At 31.6% G+C, this 24,466-nt stretch overlaps 2 protein-coding genes across 4 annotated transcripts; one reads left to right on the top strand and one right to left on the bottom strand.

Moving 5' to 3' along the window:
• The first annotated feature begins 3,118 nt into the window (after nucleotides 1–3,118).
• On the top strand, nucleotides 3,119–5,418 carry LOC102598396 (beta-D-glucosyl crocetin beta-1,6-glucosyltransferase-like). The gene has a single exon (XM_006352144.2). It carries the CDS (start codon nucleotides 3,252–3,254, stop codon nucleotides 4,602–4,604), a length of 1,353 nt encoding a protein of 450 aa, XP_006352206.1. The 5' UTR covers nucleotides 3,119–3,251; the 3' UTR covers nucleotides 4,605–5,418.
• On the bottom strand, nucleotides 3,697–8,822 carry LOC102598740 (pentatricopeptide repeat-containing protein At5g55740, chloroplastic). Of its 3 annotated transcripts, none has more exons than XM_015310835.1 (3): nucleotides 5,720–8,822; nucleotides 5,425–5,611; nucleotides 3,697–3,782 (listed from the first exon to the last, which is right to left on the bottom strand). In XM_015310835.1, the coding sequence occupies exon 1, from the start codon at nucleotides 8,804–8,806 to the stop codon at nucleotides 6,272–6,274; it is 2,535 nt and encodes an 844-aa protein (XP_015166321.1). In that variant the 5' UTR covers nucleotides 8,807–8,822; the 3' UTR covers nucleotides 3,697–3,782; nucleotides 5,425–5,611; nucleotides 5,720–6,271. The 3 variants fall into 3 exon arrangements, with proteins under 3 accessions (XP_015166321.1, XP_015166322.1, XP_006352207.1); XM_015310836.1 differs by having other exon boundaries at nucleotides 5,425–8,372; nucleotides 8,503–8,592; XM_006352145.2 differs by having other exon boundaries at nucleotides 5,425–8,822.
• Nucleotides 8,823–24,466: the final 15,644 nt, after the last annotated feature.

The raw sequence follows: 24,466 nt of genomic DNA, 5'->3' as shown, positions 1-24,466 counted from the left end.
ACCCCCCACCCCCAAAAAATATATTTAAGGTTTGTTTTTAAAAAATATTTTTCAATCATAAATCAAACACTAAAAATCTTTTTCGAAAAATATTTTCTAATCACCAACCAAACATGAGAAAATAAGTCAAAAATCAACTTGTTTTCCAGGAAAACATTTTCCTTCATACCAAACACACCCTTAATGTCTGCTTATTAGTCCATGGATAACCTGATTAGCAAATCCATCTTTGATATGATGTGATTGTATATTAACTAAAATAATATTACTTTTCTGTGATGATATTTTGATTGGATTTGAAATTATGAATAAGAGAAAGATTTTAATAATTTATGTTATAAATAAATCATAAATGTTTATATGATTATAAATCATATTATTAAGGATAAAATAAAAAATTTAAAAATTGATTATTTAAAAAATATATTTCATTAGTTTTTTAACTAATTAAAAAGAAAATAATATGATCATATATAAATTGGAACAAAAAAAATACTAATATTTAGCTTAATTACTTAAAAGAAGTCTAAAACAAAAAAACATCAAATTAGTGTTTGTCCCGCTATTACAAGAAAACACAAATCTATTAAAACTTCTTATTTGAAAAAAAAAAGAAGAGAAGTTCTCAAAAGTATTTTCGTATTAGCTGTCATATTTTTGACCATCTTGAAGCTAAATTATAGAGTAATGCAATATTTTTAAATTATAATTTAGATATTCAAAAATCATATAAAAATACTATTATAAGTTATGATTCTTCTCATCTTAATATTGTAACATTTCTTAAAATAATGATCAAAGTTCACATAATTAACTCTCTAAAAATGAAACTTAACAAGTACTTTGAAACGGAAAGGAGTAATAGAGACGGTAAGAGAAAGAGGTGAACTAACAAGCTTGGTAACTTAATTCAGTATTGCCTAAAAAAAAACAATATGGTTATTTACGGGGCGAATTTGTTGGGCTAATTTTGATGCACGTGAACTTACGATCTCTTCGCAGAGTTAAATATTTTATGTGCATATTTTTTTAATTGGTATATTAATATTATCTACTTGCACTCATATTCTAAGGAGGTTGAATGGGTGCACTTAGTTGAATGTTGAGTTATCATTCATATATATATATGGGAACAAAAAAAGTTAAAAGTTGAAATACCATTTTACCCTACACTAAATAAAAATATTATAAAATAGCTAATCAATTAAATATTAAATAGTAATTATATAATATTATTATTATATTATACTAAATTCTAAATTCATAGAAAATAGTTAGACATACATTTTTATCCTTTTAAAAAATAAATTAGTTACATTTTTTCAAAAAAAAAATTGTATTTATTTTTATTTTTCTCCTTCAATTTACTTAACATAATATATATATATATATATATCATATAAAATAGGCATTTTAATAATCTACTTTAAAGTATTTCTTATTTCTAATTACTTTATTTAAAAGATTAACTCCATAATTCACACATTTTCATTTTCATAACTTCCACATCATAGTAAAGGATGGTGAATTAGAAAGACAATAATGTTTTCATGAAGTAACACACATTCATCTTATGCATTAAATGAATTACAAATTTAGATTAACTTTACAAGTTAGAATATACACAAGTCCTAAATTTCAATAACCAAAACCCCTCATTTCTTGGTTGCATTAATACTTAGAAATAAGTGAAACAACTACAAATTCTAATAACCTAAACCCCCCCTAATTTCTTTGCTTCATTAATAGAACATTTTCTAATAACTACAACCTACTAAATTTTAATAATCAAACCCACATCTCTTGGCTGCATATTTCTCAATTATTGCATATATACCCAATGGTAGTTACATATACATTTATGATGGTTATTGCATATATATTTTTATTTTCTTCCTGAAATGTTTCTTAAGCTTAATTAACACATTTGAATATTTTTTTCAAATTTTTTTTGTACGTCTTATATTATAGATTTGTTATTTTTTTAGCTTTGGTTTTATGAAACTTATACGCTTTCATTTATTTATTATTTTTCTCTTTTATTTGCTTTAAATATCCACTTTTATATCTCATATCTAATTACATATTCAATTGCTACTATATATATAAGTTTCATACTTTTCATATTCACAACCTCTAAATATTTAATTTAAGATTTTAAGATAACTATTGGTGTTCCTCCAATTTTATTTATATAAATCATCTTCTTTGTTTCATGAGATCCTTAGGTATCCTTTTCATTCTATAGTTAAAGTAGTGAAACATTTATATCATTTTTGTTCTATTGATTCATCCTTTAGTTTGACTCGACAAAGAAGGATCTTGAATTTTGATTGACTATGATAGAAGGAGTCGACAATAACTCGAAAAAATATGTACTATTTCTGTATTTATGTTTACATCTATATTGTATGATTAAATTCTTAAGAAAGATGAGTACATTGTATTTTTGTGTTTTCTATCTATTAGACTTTTTAAATTTAATTTTCTATGAATTTTTGATTGATTAGTCATTTGTGACTTTATTGAAAGTTTGCTAACTACTAACCAAAATTCAAAACTTACAGTTGGTTGCTTAAAAGAACTTGATTTTAAACATTAAATACGCTTCTTATTTGGTACTTTTTGCCATATTTTAAAGGTATATTAGTAATTAAAATTGCATTTTATTACTCACTACATGTTTTCATAAAATTTTAATTATTCCAACAAATCTATGAAAATTCTCATGGAACACACTTGCAACACACGTATCCAGAAACTAGTTTATCTAAAAATATACAGATCAATTCCCACTTTATATAGTTTTCTCCTTTTATTAAGTGGTATACCTGTATTCTAAAAATCATAAATTTATCTCTGATTATTTAGTTAGATTGCTCAACCCCATAAATTAGTGTTTGTTCCATTATAGTATGTTGGATAGTTAAGTCATGTCATCTACCATTCAAATGAATATAAATAGTGATGCTATATTTGCATGTGTGTAGGTCTAATACGCAAAGTTTAATTAGTAGCATAAGTATGTCTTTAATAAGCCCTTACGTGCATGCTTGATTCTTTTTTACCAGCTAATGGTTGAAAGGTGAGTTCTGCATATTCCCTACGTAATCAATTGTGGTGCATAATAGTTTAAGGACATTTTTGACCCTATATATACTACTACTATATATGCACCATGTCATTTAGCAACCCACAACAAAGATCAGCAAATACTAACAATAGTTTATCATCATCATATATACATATATATGCTACATCCATTACATACAGAATTGTTAATGGAGGCCAAGAAAAACACCATTAGTGTACTTATGTTGCCATGGCTAGCCCATGGTCACATAAATCCATACCTAGAGCTAGCCAGGAAGCTTGCAAATAGAAACTTCCACATTTACATTTGTTCCACTCCTGTATGTCTACGCTCAATCAAGAAAAGAGTTACAGAGGAGTATTCTCAGTCAATAGATTTAGTTGATTTTCATCTTCCATCATTGCCAAATCTTCCTCCTCATTACCACACTACCAATGGCCTTCCACCCCATCTCATGACAACTCTCAAAAATACTTTTGAAATGAGCACTCCAAACTTTTCTAGGATATTACAAACTCTACATCCAGACTTGGTTATTTATGACTTCAATCTGCCATGGGCTGCTGACTGCGCCTCCTCTGTTAACATTCCTGCAGTGCAGTTCCTCACTTTTAGCGCAGCCGTGATTGCTTTGGGCATCCACATGTATGATAGGCCAGGAGAAATGTTCCCGTTTCCTGAATTGTACCTGCGTGAACAAGAAATACTTTCATTGAAGAATACTGTCCCTGGTTGGAAGTTCCCATTCGATGAGGGTCTTAGGCGATCACAGGACATTGTTCTGATGAAAACTTGCAGAGATTTTGAAGGGAAATATATGGATTATCTTGCAAGTTTAGTCTCCAAGAAAATAGTCCCAGTTGGTACACTAGTTCAAGAATCCACCAACAAAGATGACAGTGAGGAGATCATGCAATGGCTTGACAAGAAACATAGAGGTTCAACTGTGTTTGTTTCATTTGGGAGTGAGTATTTTCTATCAAAGGAAGAAATTCATGAAGTAGCTCAAGGACTAGAGCTTAGCAAAGTGAACTTCGTTTGGGTCATCAGGTTTCCACAAGGTGAAAGAATTAACATTCGAGATGCATTACCGGAAGGGTTTCTTGAACGGGTAGGAGAAAGAGGAATAATTATTGAAGGATTGGCTCCTCAAGCAACAATTCTTCAACACACAAGCATTGGAGGGTTCGTGAGCCACTGTGGATGGAGTTCTTTCATGGAAAGTATGAAATGTGGTGTGCCCATAATTGCCATGCCTATGCAGGGTGACCAACCAATGAACGCTAAGCTTGTAGAATATATTGGGATGGGAATGGAGGTAGTGAGGGACGAGAAAGGGAAACTACAAAGTGAAGAGATTGCAAAGGCGATAAGGAAGGTGGTAGTGGAGAAAGGTGGGGAAGCGATGAGGAAGAAAGCTAAGGAACTGAGTGAATATATGAATGCAAAAGGGGATGAAGAGATAGATGGTGTGGTGGAAGAGCTGTTGGCACTTTGTAACAACAAATGATTAGAAATAAAATTTAAGAGTTATGACCATTACTCCATAAATGTAATTTAACTGGTTGTATTTACAGATCATTTATCCTCTTTTCTGTTTTATCATGGTCTTCTCCAAAATGCCTCATACTATTAAGAGTATACCTATACCTTACATGTACCTTCCCGATCTTTTCAACTACCAGTAGGATTTTGTTAGCACACTCAGCAATCTCCCATTGAACGAAGTTCCATGTGGCCCACTACAACAATCCACAGTTCTCCTTGAACTAAGTTCACATGACCCATTACCAATGATTGATGGGTCAATTTTTAAGATAAACAATCTGCTACCCACATGACTGACCATTTATGGTCACCGAAGCCCATAACTAGCTTCTACTTGTGCGTGTGTGTCTCAAAGCTACCTTTGGCATGATAAAGTTAACAAATCGAACCCCATGGCATCACTCCACCATCTCCATAATCATATCATCAAATCATTGGTTCTGATATTAGTTATTGGACTAAAATAGCTGAAAGATATTCTTAACATGGTGTGATATTGTCTGCTTCAGGCCAATCCCACACGGTTTTCTCTGAAAAGTTTCACACTAGTAAGAGTATATCTACACCTTATATGTAGCTTCCCCATCTTTTCAACTACCATTATAGGATTTGTTCGCACATTCAACAACCAGGTTTGTATAACCCTTTTACTTCCTAGATGGATAAACAACTTGTTCCAGAACAGTGAGAATGAAGACTGAAATGCCACTGTTGCATTTAATTTCCCTCGAAATGACAAAATAGAAAAACTTGCAAATTTAACACATGGAATGATCAATTACCTTATGGATCGATACATAAAGGAGCATTCACCAACTTGATCTATGATAACACCTCACTTCTTCTTGCATCCTAGAAAAGTTTTTCTCAGTGTGTTTCTCCATTTTCTTGCAAACGGATAGATGCTAATGCCCTCCTTCCAAGGAAGTCTGTGCATCAGTTTGAAAAATGAAAATGGAAAAGAATGATCTGTACACAGAAGGCATTCGTGGATCAGCACATTGAGCACTAAATTTTCAAGGTGAATTGCTAGTCATAAGAAAATGTGATGAATTGTAATCAATTTAGAGAAATTACTAGAAAAGGATGCCAAATGTGTTTATTTACAGCAGCTCCAATAGTTTTAAAATTTTCAATTTGGTCTTTAGTACCACAACCTAGAAGAACAGAAGTACTTCCATTAGACAACTCATGTAGGAACCATCTCTGTCATCTATCCAATCCATACATCAGTCTTTGTTGTGAATAAAATGATGCAAGTACTACATTGGGTTGTTGGAAATGCCCACTGCTTGCCCCAAGAGGATAGACTTCACTTGGCCAAGTTGTGGTTAACACACGAAATCATTTTGCCCACAAAGCGTAATGTTGTCTCATCTAAGCCTCTGATCCATCAGGAAATTTATATGAACTGGTCCAGCATCAAAACTTCAATGTTGTCTCCTGAAGAAGAATACAGATATATCTTTTCACAAGTGATGACATGATTGGCATTCTCTTGTGTTGGGGCTTTTCTGGTCTTCAAGTCATTTTTAACCTCTCAAAATTGTGATCTTGATAGTATCAGATTAACATGAGTACAGTTTGCTAAGATGACAAATGTGCCCAAGGAATCATAACTTGATATTCTCAGTTGTTGAAAAAGAATCTAGTAAGCTGCATTTCCCTATCCAGCAAAGCCAACATTGTACTTATTTCCTCTGTGTGCGAATGCCACTTGTCTCCTGAAACAAACATATGAAATTCTGTTCCAACCTGAATCCAACTGCATCCAGGTCTCTTCCTAAGACCCTTTTTCTTCATCAAATCCCTCAGTTTTGAGACTTCATCCCATCTTCCAGTTGTTGCATATGCATTTGAAAGTGACACATAGTGTCCTGAATTATCCGGTTCCATCTTAATTAAACAATTAGCTATACGCTCCTCGAGTTCTGTCTCTCTGAGTTCTCTACAAGCCACAAGCAGTGATTCAAAAACATTTGCATCAGGTTTGAAAGGCATACTCTGAATGAGCTGCATAGCTTCATCGAGATCACCACACCTAGAGAGAAGAGTGATCATACAACCATAATGTTCCACTCTTGGCTTCATATGATACACAGAGAGCATGTCATAAAAAACGTCTAAGCCTTCTTTTATCAGTCCAGCATGACAACAAGAGGATAGCACACTGGTGAAGGTTATGCTGTCTGGTTCCACGCCTTCCTTGCACAGACGTTTGAACAATGCAAGTGCTTCAATAGCACGGCCATGTAAAGCATAACCAGATATCATAGCATTATACAACGCCAACTCCTTTTCTGGAATCAAATCAAAAATGCATTTTGCACAATTTAGACTTCCACATTTAGTATACATATCAACTAATGAAGTTGCTACTGGAAGAGATAATGGAATCTTTTGCCTTAAAATGTATCCATGAATGGCTCTTCCGTCATGCAGTGACGCCATATTTGTAGAGGCTGAGAGGGCGGCAACAATACTTGCACTATTTGGTCGATACCCTGCTTGAAGCAGTTGCTTAAAATATGTAAGTGCCTCACTGTTGTGACCATTTTGTGATAGACCACTGATAAGAGTAGTATAAGTAACCGTGTTAGGGTCTAAACCAACAGTTTTCATTTGTGTAAACATGTCTATGGCCTCATTTATCTGTCCATTTCTTAAGAATCCAAGAATTACAGAATTCCAAGATATGGTATTTTGTTGTAAACCATAAAGCTGCATCTGGTAAAATAATCTTAATGACTCACCACTCAAACCCACTTCTGCATAAGCAGCCAATAATGTATTCCACAAGACTAGATCTTTCTCCATTGTGTAGTCAAAAACCCGTCTTGCATCTGGGATTTTCTCACATTTGGAGTACATATTTATAATACCACTTGCTACAACTATGTCATCCTCAAAATTGTTTCTGATACAAAAACAATGCCCTTCTCTGCCAAGTTTCAAATCCCTTAATTCTGCTGAGGCTGATAATATTGTTGATAGTGTCACGGAGTCAAACCTAAAACCTTTTAATCTCATCCAACGGGACAAGTTGAGAGCCTTGTCAATTTTACCAGATTGTACATAACAAGACATCAGCAAGTTCCATGTTACTACATCTTTCTCAAACAGCCTATCAAATATTAGCTCAGCATCATTAACCAAACCAACTTTAGCATAAAAGTTTATAAGTGAGCTCCCCAATATGTTATTCAAATCTAATCCACTCACGATAGATATAGCATGGCCTTGCTTACCTTCTTGTAGAGCACATAAATTGGCTGAAGCCGAAAGAAAACTCGACAGAGTTACATGAGTTGGTTCAATTTCTTCAGTTCTCATATCATAGAAGACTCCAATAGCTTCCTCACTGAATCCATTTTGCATATAACTTACGATTAGCGAGTTCCATGCAACTACGTTTCTTTCACACATACAATCAAACACCTTCCGTGCATCATCCAAAACCCCACATTTCCCATACATGTCAATAAGACTACTAGCCACAAATACACAATCTTCATAACTTAATTTCAAGACATGCCCATGTACACATTTCCCAAATTCAACAAAATTCAAAGCACCACAAGCTTTCAATACATTTGGGAGAACAAAATTGTCACCAAGAATCCCACTTTCAAGCATTTCAATGTATTTCAACAAAGCTTCTTTAGACAAATTCATCCTACAATGTAGTCCAATAATTGCAGCCCAAGAAAACACATTCTGTTTTCTCAGTCTGCAAAACAAATGATTGGAAACATCAAAAACATCACATTTTGCATAAAAAATAACAAGCTTTGTCTCAATGTACTCATTCCTGGCAAAAAAATCACCCCTTTTTAGAATCTTGGCATGAATTTGCTTACCCAATTTTTGGTTTCTCTCATAGACACAGCCTTGGAGGAGTTCACCATAGAACTCAGGTCCAACATATAAATTCCCATACTCCATTTCCTTAAGAAAGTCCACAGCTTCTTGAAGTTTACCCTCTTTGCATAGAGACCCAAGGAGCTTGAAGTAGTGAGATTTATTGAGAAATTTTTCATTTGTGCCATCTTCTTGGTATGATATGAAATGGGTCTGTGGGAATTTCTGAAATGAATTGGGTTTAGAGGTGCCAGGGCCAGGGGTGTGAGGATTGAAGGTTGGGTTAATGGGCAGTGAAGCCATGCTTAATTGTATAGTTTTGAAGAAGAGTAGTGTAATATGGATATGGTGTGATCATTTTGGCCTTACAAACAAGCTAGGGGTGTTTGGTCATTTTACCATTTACGAAAAGAGTACAAATTTCTTTTGTTTTTCCCTCATTTTTATCCTTCTTTTTTAGAAAGAAGGGAAAAATGACAAATATACCTCGAATTATCGTAAATGGTACTAAGATATTCTACATCATATTTTTGGGACATTGATGCCCATGCTGTCCAAAAACTAGAGCATATATGTCCTTCACTCTAACGAGAGACTAAATAGGGACACATGACGCAATCTTATCCGTCGATGCGATATTTAATAAATGTCAAATCGGTGGATAAGATTATGAAATGTGTATGTATGTTAGTATAAAGGGTATATATGCTCTAGTTTTTTGACGGCAGGGGTACCAATGTCCCAAAAATATGACCGAGGATATCTGCATATCATTTACGATAGTTCGGGATATATTTATTTTTTTCCCTTTTATAAATGGGTGTACGAGAAGGAAATTACTAGGCGGAAAATTGAACCCTCAGCAATAAAGTGAAAATTAAGATAGTTATTAAAATTTGTTTTCCTCTCACTTTTATCGGCTGAGATCATTTCTATTTGTATGTTTAGCTTAGAAAATTTATTACTTTCCCCGTACCATATTAATTGTCAAGGTTATTAAATCGATTGTCTCAAAAGGTTAAGAAGGCAATAAAAATAGACTTTTTGCTTATGCTCTATTGTATCGATCAGCAGCAAAATACTATTTATGAGTTAGTCATGAATAGATTTTTTGGTCACTCTTTTGATATGGAGGCTTACTAAGGCTACGATGATCAATAAACTCACCCAAACAGCAACAGATACAAATTTGCAAATTATACAGAATTACTGAAACCTAATAAATTAACATGTTCAAGTAGATATTATTACCATACCTTCTTTTCTTTCTCCTCTTCCCTAGATCCTAAGCAAATATAATTACAATGTCTTTCTATAACATTAAGATGAAATATATTATTTTTAAAAAAAATTCACAAATTATGATATCACTAAATTACTTTATGCAGCGATATTTTCAATTATAACATATCATATCTGAGTTTAAAGGAGATACAATACTTTGCTTAAAACTGCTTAAATTTTTCATCACTAACTCCACTATCTCCCTCTCTGTATTTATGTTTCACAATTCAATTTTAAATATCATACATGTATCTAATGCACAAGTATATATGTTTATCTATGTTTTTTAATACCTACATATATCTGTTTCATTGCATAAATGTATCCATTTTTACTACCATACATGTTACATGTAGAGTATCATACACGCATGTATATTTGTGTTTTGGTTAGCCTGGAATCACATGTATCCTATGTAATTTTTATGGATATCAAATATATACTAATACGTTCAATCGGAGAAGGGTCTAAAATGCCCTTCAAGTATTTGAATTGGTACAAAATTACCCTTCATCCACCTATCGGCCCTAAAATACCCCTAACGTCCACCTTTCAGCTCAATAATACCCTCGATGTTGATCCTTTGACTCATATTTGCCCTTATTTTTAATAGCTCCCTTAAAGTAAAATTATTAAATATTTATTTATTATATTGCTTAATGTGATTGGTCCAAATTTAAACCCTTCTCAAATAAATAATAAAAATAATATGTTTAAAAAATCTATTTTTCTATAAAACCACTTATGATTCATATTTTGACCCGATGCACTTGAAAATAATATTGAAAAAATAATTAATTTCATGATATTTTTAGATCGACCCCAATTTATTATAATGTAACCCAACTCATAAATGGGGATCCAACTAAAATCCATACTTACCCAGACTGATTGTCCATCACTCCATCTAAAAAAATTATTATTTTCATTAATATAAAATTTTCTCTCAATTATCCAATTGTCTTGTTCATTTTCTCTTATTCTTAATAAATTAAGATATCCTAGACTCAAACTTGAAATGAACTCACATATTTATATTCTTTTAATTAGTATTATTGCCATGATGGAATGAGGATGGGGATAAGAGAATGATTATTTTTAATTTTAGGTACACACAAAAGAAAAATATAATATTTGTACATATTTGCTTAATTAAGTCATCTTTTATTGAACTAATTATTTTTATATAAATGCATCGTTATTTTCCTCTCTTTTTTCTCTCTTGTTTGTCATAAATTTAAAATAAAATAAAATTGTGGACAAGATCCAAAAAGAAAAAAAAGGAAGAGATAGGAAGTGAAGGGTCGGGGAGGGAGGAGGGTAGAGAGTAGATGTCTAACCTTTTTATAATTTTAAATTTACTAAGAATTTCAAAATCAAGTCAATCATGTGAGCTTATATATTAAGTAATTTCAAATTATTTTAACGGAAAAGGGCCTAAAATGCCCTTAAACTATGAGATTTGGTACAATATTACCCTCCATCCACCTGATGAGTATGATCTGTTAGAAATAAGGGTAGTTTTGAGCCGAAAGGTGGATGTCAGGGGTATTTTAGGGCCGATAGGTGGATGGAGGGTAATTTTGTACCAATTCAAATACTTGAGGGCATTTTAGGCCCTTCTCCGTACATTCAACAAATAATCTAATATCAAATATACACTAATTTATCCCAACAATGTATCTGATCAAGGATTCATATTTAGAAAGAGAAGAAGAATGAGGAAGAGGAGGAGGAGGGGAAGAGGGGGAGAAGGAGAAGCATGAGGATGAAGTGAGTCTACATATTCTTGTAGATTTGTTGGAGATATCGATAGAATAAGGTGATGGTGGTGATGATTGTTTAAATTTGATGTAATTCATCTATGATACTTTACTGGTGAAAATGTGAAGAAGTTTCACGATCGATGAGAGATTGAGAGTAAAAAGAGGGAGATGGACCCGGGGGTGAGGGGGGCAATAAATTTGTTATTCCTATATTCCAAACACGATAAGATATGTAAATGGCAAAACTCATTGGTAAATTTTTAAAGTTTTTATCATTTTGCGCTTAAACACTTCAAGTGAGACTTGTACATTTAACACATCATTTTAAGCACTTTTCATTGATATGACATGGATGAGTGTAATATACGGGAAGGTCTATCAAAAGGGGAAAACAAGTTAGTCAATTAGGTTGGAGTCCTTCAAGTCTTAAATATAAGGTAGAAGTGACGAATAAATAAATAATAATAATTAGGTTAAAAGATGTTTTCTCAATAGCCCCAAACTTTTAACTTTTACACTTTTTCCTCTATATTTTTTACCTTAAATATTTAAAATTTTACCAAAATAGACACAAAAAAAGGCGCTCTTTCACAACTCCATCTTCTTCCCATCGATCCTCTTTAACCGCAGGCATATTTGTCAATCCTTTCTTCTTCTTCTTCTTCTTCTCCATCTTCCTTTATCTGCAAAAATATGTGCTTTTATTGAGAAGATTTATCAAGAAAAATTTATGAAAAAAGAATATCAAAATATATATATTTTTGAGTTATTTTGTATTGCATTTATTTTGTTTGAGCTTTGAATAAACTAAAAAGAGCATAATCACTTTGTGCCCATTCTTAAGCTGCGTTTAGTGAACCCAAAGTGATTGTTTCAGTCAACGACTTTCGTAGTTGTCCGGACAACTATCGAAGTTGTTTATTGAAATAACTAGACAACTATCGAAGTTGTTTATTGAAATAACTACATATGTATGTTTGTTGATGTCCAACAATTATCTTTAGTTGTCCGGCGATAGTAGAAGTTGTCCCAACAACTAGTGCAGTTGTTCAACAACTGTGTTCTGTTGTTAGTCAATTGAAGAATTATAAAAATTTCTAAAGCTACTAAAATTTTCTTACTATTGTTGATAATTGTGAAACAACGAAATAGGTGTAAAAATAAGTATTAAATATTCTTTAGCAATTTCAAAGTTGTTTGATGAATGTCTCACTAGTTGAAGATTGTGTGATGTCTTCAGGTATTGTGTCCATCTATGAAAGATCAAATAATAATAGCAGTTGATTTACATGGTGAATGGGTGGAGAATCCTACTCGTTATACTTGGCGATCAAAGGGTTGAGAAACAGTACCAATAAAGATAAGTGAGAATGTTACGTATAATGAATTGATTGAGATCATTATTTCTAGGTTTGAGTTAAATTGTGATAAAGATGATCTCTCTATTACTTACATGCTTGGCTTCATTGAAAAGCAAAAAGGAGCTCCTTCTAGGATAAGGGATAATCGTGATTTACAATAATTTTTGGATGATCGAAGTAGGCACATTTTAAGAATATCTGTGGTTGAAAAGATAGCAGAGACAACAAATTCAGTTGCAAATAATGAAGAACATCATGTTACTATTGATAGTCCTATAAACGAGGACGCTTCTGAACATTTTATACCAACACAAGGCATACACATGGATGATGACGGCACAGATTTTTATAAAGGTAAAATTTTCAAGGTCAAGCAAGAATTAACTAAATTGTTGAAGCTTGGTTCTGTGAAGAAAGATCAAAGACTCAAATCACTAAAGAGTTCTAAAGATGTGTATTGTGCTAGATGTGTAGATCAAATTGTGACCGGTGGTTGCGAGCAATAAAACTTCAAAGTTGTAAAAGATTTGAAATTAAACAATACCACAACATTCACTTATGTGGGGCACAACATCTTACAAGTCATCATCCACATGCTTCAGCGGAGGTCATCGCAGAATACATGCTACCTAGTTTCTTGAATGGAAAAGGTCCCTCCACAAAAGAAATAAAAATTATTGTTCAAGCATATTTGGGCTGCAAGATTAGCTACTGAAAGTGTTTTAAAAGCAGTGAAATTGCAAGGCTATGATAAGAGGGACACTGGAGCATGGATTGCAGTTTTAGATGGTTATCATCATATGCTTATGAATGTAAACGAAGGAAGCAAGACATCATTGAAGCTTGATGACAAGGGAAGCTTCAAATATATTTTTTGTATCGTATGGAGCTTGGGTTAGAGGGTTTGTGCATATGAGAAAAGTATTAGTTGTTGATGGTACATTTTTAAGAGGTCGTTGTGATGAAGTTTTGTTGTCTGCTGTCGCACAGGATACATAAAATCATATTTTTCGTGTTGCATTTTGTGTAGTAGATAAGGAGTGTGATGCTGCATATGAGTAACTTTTTTTGAGAAACTGATGGGCATCCAAGCATAGCAAAAGCGTTATCAAAGTTTTACTCCGAAGCGGACCACGAATGTTGCACGAGGCATCTTGGTTAGTATGCTCGTAAAAATTTTCATTGTGGAGATTTTCTTGGACATTATTATCATGCAACAAAAGCATATCGGAGAGATGTGTTCCATGATCATTTTGAACAAATCAGAATTATCAATGCGGAAGTCGCAGATTATCTTGAAAATGTTGGATTCACAAATAGAGCAGAGCATATCTTCCAAGAAACAAGTAAATTTTCATACTAGTTTAAACATAAATATTGCAGGTCCCCAATAATTATTGTAGTTGTTGAAATAAACAGTTGTTTTAGCAACTGCAGTAGTTGAGGGACATTAAAATAGTTGTTTCAAATGTGCAATCGTTATTTAAAATCAACAATACTTTGTATTTTAATTTCTTGATATTTTTTAATTTTTATATTTCAGATATGATGAATTGGCTTCAAATATTGCAGAGTCTGTTAATGCAATGTTCAATGAAGTAAGATAATTTTCTATTATTGTCCTGTTGAATGATATAAGTAAAAGATAGTCAGAAATTTTTTATGAGAGACGAATGGCATATGCCAAGTTAAAAATCACTTTTGTCCCTTCAGCTAAAATTAAAATAATGGCTAACAAGAATCTGGGAAATAAGTTATTGGTTCATCAAATTGATGAAGATACCTTCAGCGTCACCGCGGACAATGGGATCGCAATGGTCCATCTTCAAAGCAAAATGTGTTCGTGTCGAGAGCTTGACTTGGACAAAATACCCTGTCAACACGCTATGAAAGTGCTCAGGCATAAATTTGGAGATGAATATGGCAAGATGATTTACAATTTTCCTCTCCATATTATAAGGTAGAGTCGTATATACTTGCATATGCACATTCAATTTAGCTTTTGCCAGCTGAAGTATATTGAAATCTTTCTTTGAAAATTTTAGGGAGAATAATACCTCCACCTGAAAAGAAAACTAAATCAAGAAGGAAGCAGATGAAACGGGTACCTACTATAGGAGAATTTGTTTCAAAGAAGAGAAATAAATGTTCTTTATGCAAAAGATTTGGTCACAAAAAATTCACACGTCCAACCAGATCAAATGGAGTTGCATAAACAAGTAATGGTGTAATTTTATGACTTTCTGTGAAAATTGAGCTTAAAATGTCTGTTAAGTTTTCAATTTAAAAAAAAGGGACAAGTGGGTCCCCCTTTTTTTTCCTCTATTTAATTATTTTTAATATTAATAAAAAGGGACTAAACTACTAATTTTAAAAACATAAGGACTTAAAATAGCATTTTTCAAATTGTGATAAAAACTTAAAGACTAAATTGCATATTCCCATTAGTTTTTGAAGAGTTTCTTTTCAGTTAGAACACGACCGGATGGGGAGTGTTTTATTTTAAAATATAAATACAAGGAAAACGACTGAGTTTTGAAAAATCGATTAAACTTATAGTTTAAGAGAAATCGAATTTCCAAAAGAACAGAGTCGCCACTTAATTTTTAGTGAAAAAATCAAGAAAAAATATATGATTTTTCAAAAGACTTAAACAGATAAAATCAATTGAAAAAGGGTTCGAGTTCAAATGTACATTCCGAGAAGGTGTTAGGCCCTCGAAATGTCCGCTAACTTGCGGTTGACCGGCGATTCGACTAAATGACTTTGACTAATTAATTTTTGAGAAAAATATTAACTAGGTAAGAAAAAACTCTTTTTTACTATATATATATTTTTTTATTTTTTTATTTTTTTTTTGAGAAAATATTAACTAGGTAAGAAATTTTTTTTATTATATATATATATATATATATATGTATTATTTTTCATTATTTTTTAGTTAGTTATTTTAAAGGAGAAATAAACTAAAGGGGAAATTTTCTAAAGGGGGATAGCTTATAAAGTGCAAGTCGAATTAAAAGAGTATAAGTGGAACTAAGTGGAAAATATAAATATAAATATAAATATATTTAGACTAAGTATAAGAAAAGAAGAAATGATTTCTCTCGGGGAATTTAATTAAAAAATAACCAAACACGAAAGAGTTAGTCGACATAAATATAGATAAATATAAGGAAAAACTACCTATCTAGACATACTTTACTATCACATATACATATTTTACCTCTAGTTTAAAAATATTACATATAATACCACTTTTTAATAATTATATCATATTTTTAAAAAAGTTAAATTAGTTACACAATCCCTTTAAATATGATTTTTAATAATTATCTTAAAAGTATATCTCCTTAATTAATGTGACTTTAACAATTCAAATTACTTCCTCTCTCTTCACACCATCAACCCACTCCCCCACGTTATTCACTGTTTACACACATCTACCATTACCCCTTTCTTCCTCAAGCATCTCAATACATGTTTTTATGTACTAAACTCATAATCAACATTATATAAATAGGTAAAGTAAGATTTTGTTTAGTTATTTCAAGATATTGTATTGTAACTTTGTTCTTACCATGTTAATGTATCTAATTTGAAGCTCTAATTTTTTTAAAGTTCGATTTTAGGATTTTTACATTGTTTGAATCTATTAGTTCTCCATACTTTTTAATGGATGAAAATTTACACTATCATTAATTTCATACAGCGATTTGAATTTTTTTATTTTTTTGGATTAATGATAAGACAAATACTCTACACTCATGATTTATTCTTAAGTTCATGCGTTTTAATTTACATTCTGTATTTAGATACATATAATTATATGCATATGCTTACTATGTATCCGAGATACATGTTCTTGAATATGATGTATGAAATTGATACTTGATACATCAGATTAATACTAGATACATATAAAAGATACATGAAATTAAAATTAGATCATATAATTAATAGATACATGAAATTAATATTAGGTCATATAAATAGATACATGAAATTAATATTAGGTCATATAAATAGATACATGAAATTAATATTAGGTCATATAAATAGATACATGAAATTAATATTAGGTCATATAAATAGATACATGAAATTAATATTAGGTCATATAAATAGATACATGAAATTAATATTAGGTCATATAAATAGATACATGAAATTAATATTAGGTCATATAAATAGATACATGAAATTAATATTAGGTCATATAAATAGATACATGAAATTAATATTAGGTCATATAAATAGATACATGAAATTAATATTAGGTCATATAAATAGATACATGAAATTAATATTAGGTCATATAAATAGATACATGAAATTAATATTAGGTCATATAAATAGATACATGAAATTAATATTAGGTCATATAAATAGATACATGAAATTAATATTAGGTCATATAAATAGATACATGAAATTAATATTAGGTCATATAAATAGATACATGAAATTAATATTAGGTCATATAAATAGATACATGAAATTAATATTAGGTTAGATAAATAGATACATGAAATTAATACTAGATACTTCTATGATACATATGAATGTACTTGCATGATACTCATGTATCTACTGTTTAGTTTGTTGGATACATCATATATTTATAAGAGATACATCAAATTAATGAATTTATTATTTTAAAAGTAATAAAATGAAATTAGTCAAATTAAATGGCCAAGATATACATGTTTTTGTCTTTTATTAATAATATTAATGAAATTTATTATTTCAAAGAATAGTAAATTTTTTTTAATTAAACATATATACACTACTTGATTTTCGTCTTATATTAAGGGATTTGATTAATTTAAATTTCTAAATTAATTGTCCATGTATTTTGAAAATCTGAAAATCCTCAATGATTCCTCTAATTAAGGAAATTAGTTACAACCAATTAATTTAAACAAATAAAATACGTATCTTGATTTTAAAATTCGGCAGATACATGTATCTCACAGATTCAAACTCATATCTTGACTTTAAAATTCGGCAGATACATGTATCTCGCGGATTCAAATTCATGTATCTCAAACATGAAATATGGTAGAGAAAGTAATATTTGAAACTATCGGGAATCTTAGTAATTAGGACCTAAACTAGTGGAATTTATGTAGTTTGCCCTAAATATAAGGGAGAAGAAAAATCAAATTCGGGCTTTTGGCCCAAATTCGTGAACCTGTCCTAATACTAAAAATACCCAATCATGGGTTTGGGCCTATTTAAATCCCAACTCTTCTGTTGGACTTTCTTTTGACCTCTTATGCCCATTTTCGCTGTTGGACCTGTTGACAATTTTCTTGGGCCTAGTTCTTTTTTAAAGCCTTAAGAAAGTCATATACACTAAGTGTATATCAATGTATATGGAATGATTTTTCAATCCGAATCTCCACATTTGTTCATGTGTATTCATCATTAGACCTGTACGCCTATATTTTGCATTTTTCAGCCCGTAATTCCGATTCTTTCTGCCCCGTATATCATGTGTACAGTTGTTGTATAGCAGTGTATACTGCTGTATACAGCAGGTATACACCTCTTTTTTGAGCTTTTGGAGGCTTGCATTAGCTTCCCTTTCACCCTCGAACACCAAAGGCTGACTCGATACTCGAAAATGCGGGGATGGAGTCCGAAGTGGACTCGAATTGATGTCACATGTGAATCAAATGACAAAAGATTAACATAAGTAAAGCCCAAAATAAATTGAAAATAAGTTGAAACAATATGATATTCTAAAATAACAAATCAAAAAAGAATGATCTACAGAAGACAAATCAAGAAATAAAGACTAAAGATATCCTTAACACAAAGACTAGTGACATGCCAGACAATTGAATCAGATCTTTAATGGCGTCAAAATTAATAACAAGCAATTAGCATACAACCCAACTATTTCTAAGAACAAAAGAATTAGCGTATTTCAAACCCGCATAGTAAGTGGCAACTAGATCAGAGAGAGTAAGACTTAAGATTTCATGTCCGGTCTAAGAAGTAATGCAAATTTTGAGAAGAATCTCTATTACAATTAGCTCTCGAAACTGATGTGAACTAAACAATAACAACCTATATAGTCACATAATCGATGCTCAAAAGTCGAATAGTAACTAATCTTTATGTGGAAATCGGTTTTTGACTTCGTTACGTAAGCAAGACGCAAGGCCAAAGAAAGGAAAATTGGGAAAGAAAACAAAACCGAGCAAGGCCTCACATTTTGGAGTAACTCGACTATTTTAAAACATTTGTTTTTTAAACACGATTTCAGCCAAAAGGAAGGAATTTGAATCGAGTCGTAAGTCGCAAAAACCAAGTAGTCAGACACCTACAAATAGAGATGTCAAGGGCCAAAGTAAACACATTAAAATTCTACACTAGACTGAAACAGTGAAAACACCTAAACACCTTAGAGGCGAAGCCGCCAAATAAAGGTCATACTTCGAAATATGAGAAGATAGGAATAAAACCATTTCTCACGGAGCATTTAACTTAGCGAATAACAGCGAAACCAGTATTTAGAAAATGTCAGCATCATACACCAAAAAAAATGAACATAAAATGAGAACCAATCCTCCGAAAATCGAACATTTTGCGCGATACAGGAAACCAAAACAAAGGCAGAATGAGAGAACAAGTAAACCATTTGCAAAAGGGAAGCTAAACAACACACAGGTAAAAAAAAATAAGCTAAGATGGATGAACATGAAGAATCAACCATAGTACAAACCAACCATAACAAAATTTAGACAAAACAGAGAGCAATACTTAACCAAGGAAACTCGAGAAGGACTATAGCGGAGAAAACCATCTCAGACAAACGAAAAGCTCCTTTCGAAGAACGACATACATATACTAATTTCCGAAAAGGATTACGATGAAGAATAGACTTAGGCTCGAAACAAATCATGTAAGATCGACTCATAACCAACAACAACGAATATTTCATGATCCAACACTCATTGAAATCGGAAAGAAAGAAAAGGGCCAAGAGTTATTTACCTTTTCTTGAGCAGCGAGTTGGGACTACAACGAGCAGGACGAGTTTTTCCACCACCACAAGGGATGACTCTGATGAACTCACGTAAACGGGGAAAGCGAACAAAGACTCGAGTGAAGCTTGAAACTCTCGTCCTCTCTCCCTCTGAGAGCTATTCTCGTGTAAATTTATATCTAATAATGTACTATGTTTTCTCTCAAATTGTAGCTAGTTCTTCCAATATTTTTTTTTCTTTCCCCCTTTACAGTGAACAACAAAACAACCTATATAGAAGGGAGAGTAGGGGGAAACGGACCAAAATCGGGTAAACCAAAACCCAATTCAAAATTAAAAAAAAAACAAAATCTTTCACCAAATTGGGACGACACCTTTTCCTCTGAGATTTCAACCCATTCCGTAAGAGGAAAGGGGAGAAACGCGTGCTTGTACCACTGCTACGATATTAATAATCGAAAGGGACGTTGGAGAAGAAACAAAAATCGCAGTGTACTGCTCACTGTTGCTGCTGCTTTCCGTGTAAATTGACGCCGTGAGCTGCTGAAATAACGTCGTTTCGGGCTGCTGCTGGTGTCGTTTCGAGCTGCTGGAGCTGGAATTTGTCACTTTTTGGAGAAGAAGAAACGTCCAGCAGTAGTTTGGTGTACTACTGTATGTATTGTCGGTTGTTAACATTTGGTATGGGTTGGGCATAATTGATTTGGGCTGATGGAATTGTTGTTGCTGGAAATTGTGGAATGGCCCAAATTTTGGTCCCTTTTAAATGAGTTAGGGATAGAATTAGGTTGGTTAGATTTCGGAGTTTAAGCAATAGCCAAATTTAATTAAATTAACATATTCGGCTAAAACCTAAATAAGACGAATTAATATAAATTAATTAATGAGCTTCTTAATGTTAACGAAATAAAATAATTAATTCGATTATAAACTAATTAACTTAAAACTATAGCCATAACTTAAATAACGTAACTTAAATAAAATGTGCTTTTCAAATCAACAAAATTAAATAAGACAAAATAACATAAAATAAGAATAATTAAACTAATAAACTAAATAACTTATAAGTATACTTTAAACCAAATTAATTTAATTGAATATTTAATTAAAACAAACTCTTCTTGAGATGATTTTTGAGTATTTTGAGAAACACTAATTACACATATAATTATAAAAAGACTAAAAGACCGACTAGACTTACTTAAAGTAACCTCGAGAAATATTCGAATTTCATGAAACTAATTATTTTAAATCGTTTGGAAATTGAGAAGCTCAAAAATTAATTATTATCGGGAAGGGTCAAAATTGGGTGTCAACAGGGAGGACAAAGGGACGAAAATTTGGAAAAGAAAATCAAACTTTTTGTTTCTTCTTCAACTTCAAAATCATTCAACTTTTTCTATTGTGTTTTCATCCTCATACAAAGTAAATTTTCTTCTCTTTTCTATTTCAAAATATTAAAACTAGGGTTTCATAAAGAAGAAAATCATTATCATCTATCTATGATATTTTTTTATTATTTGCATTACATTTATTCCGTTTGAAGTTGAAATTAACTCAAAGAGTTTTTTAGTCCGTATAAAATTATTTTGTGTTAATGAATTTAATGAATCCAATTTAGTTGCTTCAGCCAACAACTTTCGTAGTTGTCTGGACAACTACTGAAGTTGTTTATAGAAATAATTAGGCATATCGTTCAGATACAAAATGGTCCAACAACTGCATATAGTTGTCAGACGACTAGATAAGTTGTTCCCACAACTACGACAGTTGTTGGACAACTGTGTTCAGTTGTTGATCAATTGATTAGTTGTAGGACAAATAATATAATTATTGATGTTTGATGTACTACAATTACACATTTCTATTGATCCTATTAAGTTAATTTTATACTATTTACTAATTTTTTAAACTATTTTAGTGTAGATATAATGCGTCAATATAAGAGGAAGAGAATTGGAACATCTTCATTCAATCCAGATGCTGGAGGAAATGTTGGGAAATGTTGGGAGCTTAACTGCTGCTAAAAAAAGAGGTACTGCAACACTTCAAAATAGTAAAAGAAGCAGTGATCTATTAGGAGAAGAAAAAACTGATGAAAATAGCGGCAAGTAATCTAGTGAGATGGAAAAAAGTAGTAAGAACAACAGTGACCTATTAGGTGAACAAAAAAGTAATGAGAATAGCAACAAAAATTCAAGCGAAAAAGAAAAAGATGATGAGAGTGATGGAGATAAATTAAGTAGAGAGGAAAAAAATAATGAAAGTGATAGAGATAAATCTAGTGGAGAAAAAAAAAGTGATGAAAGTGAAAGTGAGCAATCAAATGAAAAAGAAGAAGAAGGTATTGAATCCTCTCCAAATTATGTCAAAATCATTTCCAATGGTACGTATAAATTTAAGACTCACTTGAATGTGTCTGGGTCTTATGATTCTAGAATTAATGCGAAAGTCAATTTTGGAGTTCAATTTGTTGAGTTTAGAAAAATTCTAATCGCACAAAATATTGAAAATGATTTTAAAAAATCTTGCTTTGGTCACTTTTTGAAGTTGGATAAAGATGTAGCAGTACAACTTCAAATGAAGTTAGTACATGGTCTTAATCTTCGTTGTATATTTTTTTTTAAAGAAAAAAAGAGGTTTGGATTGATTATAATGGTTTGCCAATTTGTTTTGGCATTAATGAATTCGCTATTATGACTGGACTTCGATGTCATTCTCTTCTTCCTCTAAGTCGGCAATTAGCGAAAATTGAAAATGAAGGTGAAATTTTGGTTGATGAAGAAGGTGAAATTCGCTATTATGACTGGACTTCTGCCAATAGTTGTTCCAAATTTGCAATTGTTATTTAAAATCAACAATACTTTGTATTTTAGTTTCTTGATATTTTTCAATTTTTATATTTCAGGTATGATGTATTGACTTCAAATATTGCGGAGTCTATCAATGCAATGTTCAATGAAGCAAGAAAAATTTTCATGACTGCCCTGTTGAATGATATAAGTAAAAGATGATCAGAAAAATTTTATGAGAGACGAATGACATATGTCAAGTTAAAAATCACTTTTGTCCCTTCAACTGAAATCAAAATAATGGCTAACAAGAATCTGGAAAATAAGTTATTGGTTCATCAAATTGATGAAGATACCTTCAGCATCATCGCGGACAATGGGATCACAATGGTCCATCTTCGAAGCAAAATGTGTCCATGTCGAGAGTTTGAACCAAAATTTCACCTTCTTTTTCAATTTTCGCTAATTGCTGACTTAGAGGAGGAAAAGAATGTCATCGAAGTCCAATCATAATAGTGAATTCATTAATGCCAAAACAAATTGGCAAACCATTATAATCAATTCAAACCTCTTTTTTCTGTTCAGAAAATATACGACGAAGATTAAGACCATGTACTAACTTCATTGGAAGTTGTACTACTGCATCTTTATCCAACTTCAAAAAGTGACCAAAGCAAAATAAATTTAAATCATTTTCAATATTTTGTGCAATTAGAATCTTTCTAAACTCAACAAATTGAACTCCAAAATTGACTTTCGCATTAATTCTAGAATCATAAGACCTAGACACATTCAAGTGAGTCTTAAATTTATACGTACCATTGGAAATGATTTTGACATAATCTGGAGAGGATTTAATACCATCTTCTTTTTCATCTGATTGCGCACTTTCACTTTCATCACTTTTTTCTTCTCCGCTAGATTTATCTCCATCACATTCATTACTTTTTTCCTCTCTACTTAATTTATCTCCATCACTCTTGTCATCTTTTTCTTTTTCGCTTGAATTTTTGTTGTTATTCTCATTACTTTTTTCTTCACCTAATAAGTCACTACTGCTCTTACTACTTTTTTCCATCTCACTAAATTGTTTACCGCTATTTTCATTACTTTTTTGTTCTCCTAATAGGTCATTGTTGCTCTTACTATTTTGAAGTGTTGTAGTACCTCTTTTTTTAGCAGCAGTTAAGCTCTCAACATTTTCTCCAGCATCTGGATTGGATGAAGATGTTCCAATTCTCTTCCTCTTATATTAACGCATTATATCTAGGGGTGTACATGACCGGGTTGGTTCGGGTTTTTCAAATATCAAACCAAATCATTTGTGTCGGATTTTTAAATCTATAAACTAAACCAAACCAATAAAAGTCAGGTTTTTCAACCTCGGGTTTTTTCGGATTTTTTTGATATTTTGGATTTTTGGGTTTTTATTCATACAAACATATAATTTACTTGTACTTCAAATATTTCTTTAGTCCTACCAAAATACAACTATCTAAGATGTTTCTTAAAAATATAACACAATATGATATGATTAATGACATTAAAATATCCAACAAAAATAATAGTAATGAAATCGCGTATAACAAATATTGCAAATTAACAAGTCATAATGAAAATGATCATAATTTAAAAGTACTAAATCATACTAAAATAAGTTTAATAAGTATTAGTTACATGACTAAATATTAAAGAAAATTAAAATTAGATTATGTATTTTAATTGTCTAAACCAATGTAAAACCAAAGAACAAATAT

The sequence above is a fragment of the Solanum tuberosum genome, unplaced genomic scaffold, assembly GCF_000226075.1.
Source record: "Solanum tuberosum cultivar DM 1-3 516 R44 unplaced genomic scaffold, SolTub_3.0 scf00147, whole genome shotgun sequence".
NCBI classification, from domain to species: Eukaryota; Viridiplantae; Streptophyta; class Magnoliopsida; order Solanales; family Solanaceae; genus Solanum; species Solanum tuberosum.
Note: the sequence above shows the minus strand (reverse complement) of the source record. Positions and strands in the feature narration are given on the sequence as shown.